This window comes from Macaca nemestrina, chromosome 18 (genome assembly GCF_043159975.1).
Source record: "Macaca nemestrina isolate mMacNem1 chromosome 18, mMacNem.hap1, whole genome shotgun sequence".
Classification (NCBI taxonomy): Eukaryota; Metazoa; Chordata; class Mammalia; order Primates; family Cercopithecidae; genus Macaca; species Macaca nemestrina.
In genome coordinates, this window is record NC_092142.1 from 15,995,276 (window position 1) to 16,008,738 (window position 13,463).

General features: G+C 48.5%; 1 protein-coding gene across 2 annotated transcripts in view; it reads left to right on the forward strand.

Annotated features, from left to right (window-relative positions):
* Window positions 1-13,463, forward strand: part of LOC105467719 (ATP binding cassette subfamily C member 1 (ABCC1 blood group)) — a 195,150-nt gene that overhangs the window by 70,927 nt on the left and 110,760 nt on the right. For both annotated transcript variants that reach the window (XM_071084179.1, XM_071084180.1), the window contains exon 6: window positions 12,978-13,039. In XM_071084179.1, the coding sequence (XP_070940280.1) occupies window positions 12,978-13,039 (62 nt within the window). The remainder of the gene's footprint in view (window positions 1-12,977; window positions 13,040-13,463) is intronic.

Below are 13,463 nucleotides of genomic sequence, written 5' to 3' on the forward strand. Positions count from 1 at the left end.
ATGACTTGTTAACTTCCTTTTTGTCCCCTTTCCAATTTCAGGCATTCTTTCTTCCTATGCAAGGCAAGGACGGGAATCGACATTTATTAGATGCCTGCTATGTACTAACTAGCACTATGCTAAGTTCTTTTTTTTTTTTTTTTTTGAGACGGAGTCTCTCTCTGTCGCCCAGGCTGGAGTGCAGTGGCCAGATCTCAGCTCACTGCAAGGTCCGCCTCCCGGGTTCACGCCCTTCTCCTGCCTCAGCCTCCCAAGTAGCTGGGACTACAGGTGCCCGCCACCTCGCCCGGCTAGTTTTTTGTACTTTTTAGTAGAGACGGGGTTTCACCGTATTAACCAGGATGGTCTCGATCTCCTGACCTCGTGATCCGCCCGTCTCGGCCTCCCAAAGTGCTGGGATTACAGGCTTGAGCCACCGCACCCGGCCGCTAAGTTCTTTATATGCATGTCTCACTTAACTCTCACAGCACTCCTGGTGAACTTGGCACTATTTTTCTCATTTTACAGAGAAACTGAATCGCAGACATAAGTGCCTTGCTCGATGTGAATAGTAGAGCAGAGATTCAAACTCATGATGGGCTGTTCTGCACAATCACGTCACTTCTCTTGGTTGTAACTGCTGAACGGCAGGGTCTTGGCTAAATAATGGCTTTGTGTTAGGCTAGAAGCTTCACATGGCAGTATCCACCTTGTAACCTCAGTGCCTAAGACACAGCCTGGCACACGGTGGGCCTTTAGTGGTAATTTATTGTCGTGTTATATGGGGAGGTGCTCAGTACATGTGGCACATTATCTTATGTCTTGCATAAGGGTGAGGTGTGCATGGGGCCTCACGGGACATCAGATTAAGCTGCTTCTCTGCCTTCACTCTGTTCTAGTATTACCAGGAAGAAAGAGGAAGGGGACTGATGTATGCACTGATGTTCTGAAGGCCTGGCATGGTGTCAAGAGCTTTATTTTCTTTTTTAAAATGTTGCCTTTTGGGTGGTTAAATATATGTAACCTGAGATTCGCCATTTTAACCATTTTAAGTGTGCAATTCAGTGATGCTAAGAGTTTTTAAAAATCTTGTTCAAGGCCGGGTGCGGTGGTTTACACCTATAAACCCAGCACTTTGGGAGGCCGAGGCAGGTGGATTACTTGAGGCCAGGAGTTAGAGACCAGTCTGACCAACATGGTGAAACCCTGTCTCTACTAAAAATACAAAAATTAGCTGGGTGTGGTATTGTGCATCTGTGATCCCCGCTATGTGGGAGGCCAAGGCAGGATAATTGCTTGAACCTGGGAGGCGGAGGTTGCAGTGAGCCGAGATTGCTCCAGTCTGGGCAACAGACTGAGACCCTGTCTCAAACAACGAACAAACAAAATAACCACATAACTACCTAGCAACATAGCTTAGCAATTGAGATGGGGGCAAAGAAGGGTAGGAACCAGGTCCTGTGAGAATCAGCTAGACTCGTGGCTTTGGGCTCAGTGCTCTTCCTTTGGGGACCACAGCAGCCCCTTCTTGAAAACGGGTTGCAACTCGATTAGTTGTTGGCTGCACCTCCTCTCTCTGCCCCAGACCTGAGCCCTGTGATCTGAGGAGGAGGACAACGAGACACGCTCTTTGCTTGTCTTCCTGTCACTCTCAGGGATTGAATCACAGTGGCGCCAAGACGACAGGGAGAGTCCAGGCTTGCCGCTGTCCCATCCTCAGAGCAGCAGCAGGCCATCCATCAGCTGTTGCCTGTCCTCAGAGTGATCAACCAAGGCCCGGGGCAGCTGGGGTCAGGCGGGGCCTGGGTGGGAGCTGGTGGGGCTGGCTGCTTCAGGCCACTTCGTGCTGAGTCACTGAGTCGGCCAATCCTCCCCAGCTGGCCCTGCTCCCACTCCATGACTCAGATGTCTATTTCGGCCCTGGCTGCTCAGTGGGGCTCCTCCCATCTTCCTCCTGGCTCTGGGACTGCCAAGGCTTTTGGGAGCCCGGGCAGGGCTGATCAAGACGGCTAGGGCTCTAGCCCGTCCCCAGTCTCCTGCCTTTTATCTCACTGGCACTGAGTCTGTGGTTTAGGTTTGAGGGAGGAGGGTCTTGTAGATAAGGGGATCAGGGCCAAAGCAGATTATATATTAGGTCTCAACTGAAAACGGGGGTCCTTGGACCAGTTGCAGCAGCTCGATATCCCCCAGCTTGCTAGAAATGCTGGGTCTCAGGCCCCATCCCAGACCTACCAAGTCAAAATCATTTTAACAAGATATCCAGGTGGTTCAGGGTTGCAAATCACTGGTTTGGAACGTTCAGTGAATGCTGCTCAACTTATTTGCGGTAAGAGGTTTTTTCATTCCTGTCTGTACAATATGTAATATTTTCCCGCCAGCATTTTACTATGAACATTTTTAAACCTACAGAAAAGTTGAAAGAATTCTACAGTGAGCAGTCATATACTTGGTACCTAGAACCACAGTTAACATTTTGCTAAACTTGCTTTGTCATATATCTGTCTAACCAGATAGCTAATCAGCGAGCCAACCAGCTAGTTTTGTTTTTTTTTTGTTTTTGTTTTTGAGGCTGGGACTCACTCTGTCTCGCAGACTAGAGTGCAGTGGTGCGATCACAACTCACTGCAGCCTCCAACTCCTGGGCTCAAATGATCCTCCCGCTTCTGCCTCCCAAGTAGCTTGAGCACTGCAGGTGCACACCACTGTGTTTGGCTGATTTTTAAATTTTATATAGGCATGAAGGGCTCCCTATGTTGCCCGGTCTGGTCTTGAACTCTTGGCCTCAAAAAATCCTCCCACCTCAGCCTCCCAAAGTACCGGGGTTACAGGTCTGAGCCACTGAACCTAGTTTTTTTTTGATACCCGAAACTTATTTTGAAATATATTAGTATTCTGTCACGCAGTCACTTCCAAGCAAATCATTAGCTGGAGTTCAATATCTGTTTACAGTTTGGAGTTTTTTGTTTAAAATTTACATACAGTGAAATTGCCAATCTCAAGTTAGCGTTTGATGAGTCTTGGTAAAGGAATACCTTAAACCCCTGTCAAGATACAGAACATTACAAAGACCCCAGGAAGTTCCCTTGTGCCCCTTCCTGATCAGTCTCCGTCCCCACCCACCAAGGCCTGATCTTAGACCGTTGATTCAAGCGTTGAAACTCCATTTTCTTTCCTTTTCTGCATCATGCTGTCAGTCATTTAATAATCAGGTGTTGTGCCAGGTGCTGAGCTAGAAAGAAACAGACCTTGACCACTGCCCCGGAGGAGAGATGGAAGGTGGGTGGCAGGCAGCTAAACCAACAACTGCAGGATGGACAGTGGGGGCTCTGAGGGAAGGAAGTGCTAGGAGTTGTAGGGGCTGGGAGAGTGGTCCCTAACTCAGCCTGGGGCTCCAGGGCTAGCATCCAGGGAGGGGAGGGGGTGCTCAAGTCTAAGGAATGAGAGGCTCCGGCCAGGTGAATATGGTTGGAGGTGGAGGGGTAGGAGGGTGCTCCTGGTAGAGCAACCGGCATATGCAAAGGTCCGGTTGAGGGAGCTTGTGGGTATTTGGGAATCGCTTGGAATTCGGCTTGGCTAGGCTGGGTGCGGTGTGGCTCGTGCCTGTGATCCCAGCACTTTGGGAGGCTGAGGCAGGCGGATCACCTGAGACAAGGAGCTCGAGACCAACCTGGCCAACATGGTGAAACCCTGTCTCTACTGAAAATACAAAAATTAGCTGGGTGTGGTGTTGCATGTCTGTAATCCCAACTCCTCGGGAGGCTCAGGCAGGAGAATCACTTGAACCTGGGAGGCGGAGGTTGCAGTGAGCTGCGATTCCGCCACTGTACTCCAGTCTGGGCGACAGAGCAAGACTCCATCTCAAAAGAAAGAAAAAGAAAAGAATACTGCTTGGCTAGATTGAAAGGGCTAGGATATAGTGAAAAGAGAGGCAAGAGCCAGGGAGCCTCAGAGATCAAGGGTGCAGTTATGTGTCACAATAAGGACGTGGAATTTTTTTTTTTTTTGAGATAGAGTCTCACTCTGTCACCGAGGTTGGAGTGCGGTGGCGCCTTCTCAGCTCACTGTACCCTCCACCTCCCGGGCTCAAACAATCCTCTCACCTCAGCCTCCCGAGTAGCTGGGACCATAGTTGCGTGCCACCACGCTCAAGTACCTTTTTCTATTTTTGGTAGAGATGGGGTTTCTATATGTTACCCAGGCTGGTCTTGAACTCCTCAGCTCAAGTGATGCCCCGTCTGGCCTCCCAAGATGCTAGGATTACAGCGGTGGGTGAACTACCACGTCCAGCCAGGACTTGGAATTTTAACCCTACTGTGGTGGGAGCTGAGGAAAGGTTTTTCACCAGTGGAATGACACACTCAGGTTGGACAGGTTTTGGAAGATCCTCAGACTGAAAGGAAGAGGATACACTGGACATGGGGGTGGGGTTGGTGGCACTTAAAAAGCCTTTGCAGGCACCCAGGCAGGTAGAGAGGGAGGCTGAGCCAGGATATTCACCTGTGCCCACTACAGCATCAAAAGCCAGAAAAAGGGCCAGGGCGGTGGCTCACACATGTAGTCCTGGCACTTTGGGAGGCTTAGGAGGGGAAGATTTCTTGAGGCCAAGAGTTTAAGACCAATCTGGTCAACATAGTGAGGCCCTGTCTCTTGAAACAACAACAAAAAAAACCCAGACAAGTTCATGGGCAAAGGGCATGGGAAAAGATTCCGACGTGTGCTCCAGTAGAGGAAACGGAGGTCCTGGACAGGGAGGCATTTTGCACAGTTGGTAAGCAACAGTGCAAACAAATCACCAATGTTTACGTGATACTGGCAAATCTCTTATTGCTGGACATTTAGACTCCATCTAATAAGGATAACAGCTGGGTGCACTGTATTATTTAGTCCTCACAGCAGGGCAGGAAGATCAGTCTTCCTACTTCACAGACGAAGACACCGAGAGTCAGAGTGGTGATGTGTCAGGAACCCTCCCACTGGGTTCTCACGCTTGAAACACTGATTGCTGGTCCCCACCCCCACAGTTTCTGATACAGTAGGTCTGGGTGGGGCCCAGGCATCTGTGGTTCCCAGCAAGTTCCCAGGTGCCGCCGATGCTGCTGATGGAGCTGTGTTTGAGGACCACTGCTCTGAGCCGTATTGCTGTTGCACGCATTCCCTCCTGCTGGGCGCAGGGGTTGTGGGGGGCACTTTGGCAGTGCAGAGCAGAGGTAACCAGCAGAAAACCCATCAGAACTAAAACCCGAGAGAGTTTTCAACAAACAGGCCAGCATGCTGGAAGAACCAGACAAGGTCCTCAGACTATCCTGCGCTCCAAGAATCAGTGCCTGGGGCTGCTGTACCTAACTGGTTCAAACCACAGCGTTTCTGGCCAGCCTATCTGGTACCAAACGTAGATGTCAATATGGTGGATGCCAAAGAACACATCACTCTGTTAGGATGAATCAGGCTTTTCCTCCCTCCGCCTTCAGCCAGGACTTCTCTGAATTGTTTTCATTTCGAATGAAGGAGGGACCAGTTGACAAGCTGCTTTCATGCTGTCTGGGACAGGAGTTGCTGTATTTCAGTGTCTGAGACTGGGAAACCCCCTGGAGGTGGCTCTGTCTTTTGTCCCTAGTGTATGACGTCAAACGATTCTCCTTGGTTTGGGTTACATGAGATGCTCCCTGGATTATGATCCAGTGCCCCATGGGTTTTTTTCCTCCTTTTTGATTGTCAATCCTTGACCTGCTTCAGAAGTTCGTTGTCTTTGTCATCAAGGCCTTCCACGTCAGATAGAGGCTGTTTCCAGGCCGGGCGCAGTGGCTCATGCCTGTAATCCCAGAACTTGGGGAGGCTGAGGTGGGTGGATCGCTTGAGGTCAGGAGTTGGAGACCAGCCTGGCCAACATGGTAAAACCCCATTTCTACTACAAATGCAAACATTAGCCGGGCATGGTGGCATGCACCTGTAATCCCAGCTATGTGACAGGATGAGGCAGGAGAATCGCTTCAGTCTGGGAAGCGGAGGCTGCAGTGAGCTGAGAATGCACCATTGCACTCCAGCCTGGGCAACAAGAGTGAAACCATCTCAAAAAAAAAAAAAAGGGGCTCTTTCCTTTTTTTTTTTTTTTTTTTTGGCCAGTGAAGGGGAGGACCCTGTGTTGGCCTCTGTATCTGTAACTTGAGATAATCTGAAAATCTGTGTTTATATCTATAGAAGAGAGGCGGCTTGAGGAGAAGAATTTGACAGAGCTCTTTGAGTGTGCAAATTAGAAACTGCAATGCTGGGCGCGGTGGCTCAAGCCTGTAATCCCAGCACTTTGTGAGGCCGAGGCAGGCAGATCAGTTGAGGTCAAAAGTTTGAGACCAGCCTAGCCAACATGGCGAAACCCCGTCTCTACCAAAAAATACAAAAATGAGCCGGTTGTGGTGGCACGTGCCTATAATCCCAGCTACTCATGAGGCTGAGGCAGGAGATTTGCTTGAACCTGGGAGGTGGAGGTTGAGCCGAGATCGGGCTACTGCACTCCAGCCTGGGCGACAGAGTGAGATTCAGTCTCAAAACACAAAAAACAAAAACCTCTGCAGTGTTCCGTCTGTCAGTGTCCTTGTTGCATTTGCAGGGCAGGTTTTCTACCAGTGGCTGGGGACTCAGTTTTACTGGGCTGAGGGAAGGTTAGGATTCGAGGGTCTTGTTAAGCTGGACATGGGCTGCATTTCAAGCCTCCCCTGGCCGTCTCTGTCCTGCGTGTTGATGCCAAGGCTGAAGAAGACTGGATTTGCAGACAAAAGACTGTCATTTGAGGCCTGATTTCACCCCTTAATCACTGTGTCTTAGCATGTTGTGGGGGTTGAGGTAGGCAGAGGTTAGCCAACCTTTTCTGGAAAGGGCTGACTGATAAATACTTTAGACTTTGTATCCCATACAGTGTCTGTGGCAACCCCTAACTCTGCTGTGTAGCTCAAAAGCTGCTATATTCATTTATAATATGTAAATGAATGGGTGTGACTGTTCCAATAAAACTTTATTCATAAATAGCTGGCCTGTGGGCCATAGATGCTTCTGATATATAAAGCATCTGATACAGTGGTGTATTGTGAATCCACTGGGTTTTTTCCCCCCAGACACTTCAGCTTTATTGGTGTATATTGACAAATAAAAATGGAATATGGGTTGGGTGTGGTGGTTCATGCCTGTAATCCCAGGACTTTGGGAGGCCGAGGCAGGTGGATCACTAGAGCTCAGGAGTTCGAGACTAGCTCGAGCAATAGAGTGAAATCCTGTCTCTACAAAAAATACAAAAATTAGCTGGGTGTTATGGTGTGCGCCTGTAGTCCCAGCTCCTTGGGGGGCTGAGGTGGGAGGATCACTTGAACCTGGGAGGTCAAGGCTGCAATGAGCTTTGAATACACCACCGTGCTCCAGCCTGGGTTACAGAGTGAGGCCCTGTCTCAAAAACAAAAAGGAATATATTTAAGGTGTACAGTTTGATGTTTCCATATACCAGAGGCTACTGTCACTGCTTCTATTATTATTACTGCTGCTGCTCATATTACTCTTTCTTGAGCTGTTACTCTGTGCCAGGCACTATTCTAAGTACTTAACATGTTTGATCTCATTTAATCTTCACCACCAAGGAAATGACCCGAGATCCCACAGCTAGGAAATGGGTCAGCTGGGATTGAGCCACGCCAGCTAGCCCCGTGCTGTGCACTGCTTCACACAGAAGCTGCCCCTCCACCCCCACCGCCGCCTTTTTCCTTTCTTCCCTTGTTATTAGCCGGCCCTTCCCAGAAAAGGTTGGTAAACCTCTGCCTATCTCAACCCTGACAACATGCTGAGAACAGTGATTGAGGGGTGAAATCAGGCCTCAAATGACCTTTTGCTTTTGTGGCAGTTCTTACTGGTTGTAATTCTGATTGTAATTATATATTTATTTGCACCGTGGTTTGCTTACTGTCCATCTCCCCCAGGGCGGGGGGCTGAATGGGGCAGGGGCCTTGCTGTCTCGTTCACAGCTCAGTCCGCAGCACTTCACCCACATCCTGGCCTTATAAGCAAGTCCTGCCCAAGAAATAAATGAATCATTGACAGCCATGCCCCACCCCTTCCTGCTCTCTTTGCACCTCGGTCTTTCACAGTGGATAGGGCTTGGGCTGCAGGTGAAATGGATTTGCAATTCCCAGATAACCTACCCCACCAACTGGGAGTGGGCAGGAAGGCGTCAGCTCTTCCGGATGAAAAACCAGCCTACAATGCAGCGTTTCTACTCAGCCTACAAAGTAAACACCATTACCTCCACGCCTTAGGTCGGAGAAATTCCGCTTTACGACACAGTCCCATGGGCCTCATGTCACTTGTCCCTCCTGGCAGTCCTGTGGGTAGGTCGAGCAAGCAGTAGGACAAATGACTCCCATTTTTCAGATGTAAAAACTGAGGTTTGGAGGTGAAGGGACTTGCCCAAGGTCATCAGCTAGAATATAGCAGTGTTGGGATTAGAACCCAGGCCTGTCCGGGTCCACGGTCTGATCTGAACTCTGCTTCGGTTGGTCTGGAATGTAGTCCATGCACCCGCTGTATCTGATGACCTTATTAAAAATCTGTGGCTGTCAGGGTCCTCCCCCTAGAGATGCTGATTTAGTTGGTCTGGGGTGGGGCCTTAGGCCCTTGCACTTCACAAACTCCTCAGGTGATTCCAGTGAACCGGAGGGCTGGGAACTTCACCCCTGAGACCCAGAGTGGAGCCTGATCCTTAGCCCTGGCTGTGTATTTGAATCACTGGAGGAGCTTTTTAGCCTTTTATGATGGAAACATAAAGTAGACAGCATAGGATAATGCACTACTAAGAGCTCTTTTTCTTTTTATTTATTTTTGAGATAGTGTCTCACTGTTACCCAGGCTGGAGTGTGATGGCACAATCTCAGCTCGCTGCAACCTCTGCCTCCCAGGTTCAAGCCATTCTTGCGCCTCAGCCTCTCGAGTAGCTGGGACTACAGGCACGGCCAATTTTTACATTTTTTGTAGAGACGGGGTCTTGCCATGTTGCTCAGGCTGGTCTCGAACTCCTGAACTCAAAGCAATTCTCCCATCTCAGCCTGCCAAAGTGCTGAGATTACACATGTGAGCCACTGCGCCCAGCTGCCATGAGCTCTTTACCATGCATTGCATAGGTGAACATTTTAGTATGTATCTCCGAAGGACATGGATTTTTTTGTTGTTTATTTTTAATGACTTTTTATTTCGCAGTAGTTTGGCTCTCAAACAGTTACAAAAATAGCAGAGTTCCTGATGTCCATTGTTCAACTTTCTCTAATGATAACATCTAAAAGATAAAGATTTTTAAAACTGTAACTGTTGGGCTGCATGTGATAGCTCATGCCTGTTATTCCAGCTCTTTGGGAAGCTGAGGCAGGAAGATCACTTCAGCCCAGGAGTTTGAGACCAGCCTGATCAATAAAGCCAGACCTTGTCTTGACAAAAAACATATATATGTGATCTTTAATAATAATTAATATCAAATATTCTAGTAATCCATTGTGGTTGCACAGTGGTTCATTCTTATATGATTATTCATGTTTTAGCTGGGAATTTTTTTTTTTTTTTTTTTGAGATGGAGTCTCGCTCTGTCGCCCAGGCTAGAGTGCAGTGGCCAGATCTCAGCTCACTGCAAGCTCCGCCTCCCGGGTTTACGCCATTCTCCTGCCTCAGCCTCCCGAATAGCTGGGACTACAGGCGCCCACTGCCTCGCCCGGCTAATTTTTTTGTATTTTTTTAGTAGAGACGGGGTTTCACCGTGTTAGCCAGGATGGTCTCGATCTCCTGACCTCGTGATCCACCCGTCTCGGCCTCCCAAAGTGCTGGGATTAAAAGCTTGAGCCACCGCGCCCGGCCTTGCTGGGATTTTTTTTATGGAAAAGAGCTTCCCCTTCATTTTTTTGATCACTGATCACTCTGTAGTGATGGAATAAATGACTGTTTTCCTCGGGGAAGCCGCCTCTGACCCTGGTGAACCAAATGAGTACATTTGGGAAAGGTGGAGAAAATACTTGTTTTTTTCCGGTTTTTCTGTTTTTGAACAATGACCTGGTTCACTGGCAACATCAGATGTTTCTCTTTATTCCCAGCGTCAATATGAAACTTATGTATATAAACATATGTGGTAAGGTCGGGCACGGTGGCTCAAGCCTGTAATCCCACCACTTTGGGAGGCCAAGGTGGGCAGATCACTTGAGTCAGGAGTTCGAGACCAGCCTGTTCGCCAACATGATGAAACCCCATCTCTACTTAAAATACAAACATTAGCCCAGTGTGGTAGCTCACGCTTGTAATCCCAGCTACTTGGGAGGCCGAGGCAGGAGAATCACTTGAACCCAGGGGGCAGAGGTTGCAGTGAGCCAAGATCATGTCACTGGACTCCAGCCTGGGCGACAGAGCGAGACTCCATCTCAAAAAACAAAACAAAAAAACCATGCGTGATATGTTTTAGCCCGTTGTACTTACTCTTCTTGTCAAAGCTCAAATTGTCCCTGTCCTAGCCTGCATTGGCTCTTCTGCTTGGCTCTTGAAGCTTTTAACAATCCTGTTCATGCTTAGTTTCCTTGTTGTCTGGTGTAACAAGATGTTCTTGGCTTACCTTGCTTATTTCCTGCCCAGCCACTTTTCCAAGAAAAATCTGGAAGTTTGAAACAAAAAGCTTTAGTGCCCCAGTCTCACCCCAAACAAACTTAATCAGAATCCCTGGTGCGGGTAAGGCCCGGATACAGTATTTTTTATATTTTTTGAAATTTTTTTTTTTTTGAGACAGGGTCCCTAGGCTGGAGTGCAGTGGCACGATCTCAGCTCACTGCATCCTCTGCCTTGTGGGTTCAAGCAGTTCTGCCTCAGCCTCCCGAGTAGCTGGGATTACGGGCGTGAGCCACCACATCCAGCTAATTTTTTGTATTTTTGGTAGAGACGGGGTTTCACCATATTGCCTAGGCTGGTCTCGAACTCCTGACCTCAAGTAATCTGCCCACCTTGGCCTCCCAAAGTGCTGAGATTACAGGCGTGAGTCACCACACCCAGCCAGGATACAGTATTTTTTAAAAAGCACTCCCAGCCTTGAATGGAAAAACCACTTGAGGAGAGTATGCCGCCTTATCTGGCTCTGTAAAGACGTTAGAGCCGCACAAGGCTGGAACTTTGAGTGGAGTCCTTGGCTAAAGCTTTCATTACCGCGTGGTGACCTCTCTTCCCTCTGCTGCTAAATCTTGTGTTTCAGAATTGAGACCCGGATGCATCCATGTTGAAAGCCAGAGTTTGTCATCCCAGGACCTCTGTGTTGGTCCCTTTCCTTGCCTGCGTGTTGTTGACTTGGGGCTCATCTTCATACCTGTGGGAAATAAGTTATTCGATTGCTTGCTGAGAATCTCTCGGTACTTCCCATTGCCCTTAGAATGAAGACCAAAATACGTGGCCTGCAGTGTAGACTGTGCACAGCTTCCAGTGTAGACTGCTGAGGCCCCTTCTTGGTTCCTGGAGTCCGCCATGCTTACTTCTGCCACCCGGCCTTTGCACACACTGCTGTCTGCTGGGAATGCGTTGCCTTTCCTTATTACTTAGTTCTCCTCTACTCACCCTTCAGGTGCCAGCTTGACTGTCTTCCTCGGGGGAGCCTTTTCTGACCTTGGTACACCAGATCAGCCCCCATGCACTTACTTTGTCTCGTTGGTAATACTTCTTTCCCTTCAGGATGCACATCGAGGCCCAGAAGTTGTAGTTTTGCATTTGTTCATGTGATCATTTGAAGCATGTCTCTCTCTGGAGCCTGACTCTTTGGGGCTCACATCCTGACTCCACCACTTTTAGCTGTGGGACCTTGAATGTATCTTTTCGTCTCTGGTCCCCAGTTTTTAGATTTAATTTTATTTTTATTTTGAGATAGTCTTGCTCTGTTGCCAGGCTGGAGTGCAGTGGCACAATCTTGGCTGACTGCAGCCTCCGCCTCCTGGGTTCAAGTGATTCTCCTGCCTCAGCCTCCCAAATAGCTGGGACTACAGGCGCCCACCACCACACCCAGCTAATTTTTGTATTTTTAGGAGAGACGGGGGTTTCACCATGTTGGCTAGGATAGTCTCGATCTCTCGACCTCATGATCTGCCCACCTCGGCCTCCCAAAGTGCTGGGATTACAGGCCCAGTTTCTTTTGGCTGCAAAACAGGGGTGATATAATTACTTTCATCTATCTTGTGAGGTGAGGATGAAGATTAAATAAGGTAGTTTGTGTAAAGCACTTAGAACAGAGCCAGCTATTAATAGTAGAGAATCTTGGCAGGTATTACTGATGATTGCTGCAGTAGACCACAAGCTCCATACAGCCAGGGGTCATTTCTGTTTGTTTAGATTTGTATGCAGGGTGCTTGGCACAAGGGTAGTGCTCGGAAAATACTTGTTGGATGAATGAAGGAATGAAGTGGAGATAATAGTAATACCATGTTTATAGAATTCCATGAGGATATAAAATAATGCAATTATATAAGCTCTTGGTAGAGCATCTAGCACAGAGTAGGTGGTCAATAAATATTCAGTGACCAAATGAGTAAAGTGGGGACAATAGTAACACCCACTCATGAGGTTGCTGTGGGGATACAAGGCAACCCTGTAGTACCTTGTAGAATGCCTAGCACATAGTAGGTGCTCCAGAAAATATTTGTTGAACGAATGAGTGAAGTAGGAATGACGTTAACACCAGCTCCTAGGGTTGTTACGGGGATACAAGATAAGGCAGGTCTGTAGCATGTTGTATTATGGTTGCACACGGTAGACACTCTGTTGATTGAAACTGGAGGAGCTGCCATGAGTTTCTTTTTGCTGGGGATTAGGAGAGGATCCTTTTGGGGTGCAGAATGGTGTGGAGCTGACGCTGGTCCTCTGGAAGGAACAGTGAGCAGCTGACTACCCCTTGCTAACCTCTGACCTGGATGAAAAGTTGAATCGTTCCTTTCCCTGTTCCTTCCAAACCTGTGCTTTCTTTCCACTAGAATCCTTGCCCGGAGTCCAGCGCCTCCTTCCTGTCCAGGATCACCTTCTGGTGGATCACAGGGTAAGACTGGGCCCCCCAGACCTCAGGGAGGTGGTGGGGAATGAATGAATGAACGAATGAATGAACATGAACATGCTCAGCTCCCTCCCGACTTCTCCCTCCTTCGCTCTTCAGCACAGTTGTCTTGAATCTGCCTGTGCTGGCCATGTGGTCTCAGAGACACCACCTCTGTCCATCAGTTCCATGAACTTGAATGTGATATACACAGGAGCCGTGAGCAGCTTACACCTCTGCAGAAGGCTTTGCCTGGGACAGCCATACGCTGGACTGCTCTTGCTTTAGCTTCAGATTTGGGTTTTTAAAATATTACGTATAGTTACTCTTAAGATTGTCCCCCTCCTGCCCCCCACTCCTTAGAGAAATAATACTGTCTCACCATGGGAAATGTGGGTTAAAAAACCACACGTGCAGATCAGCAGTAAGG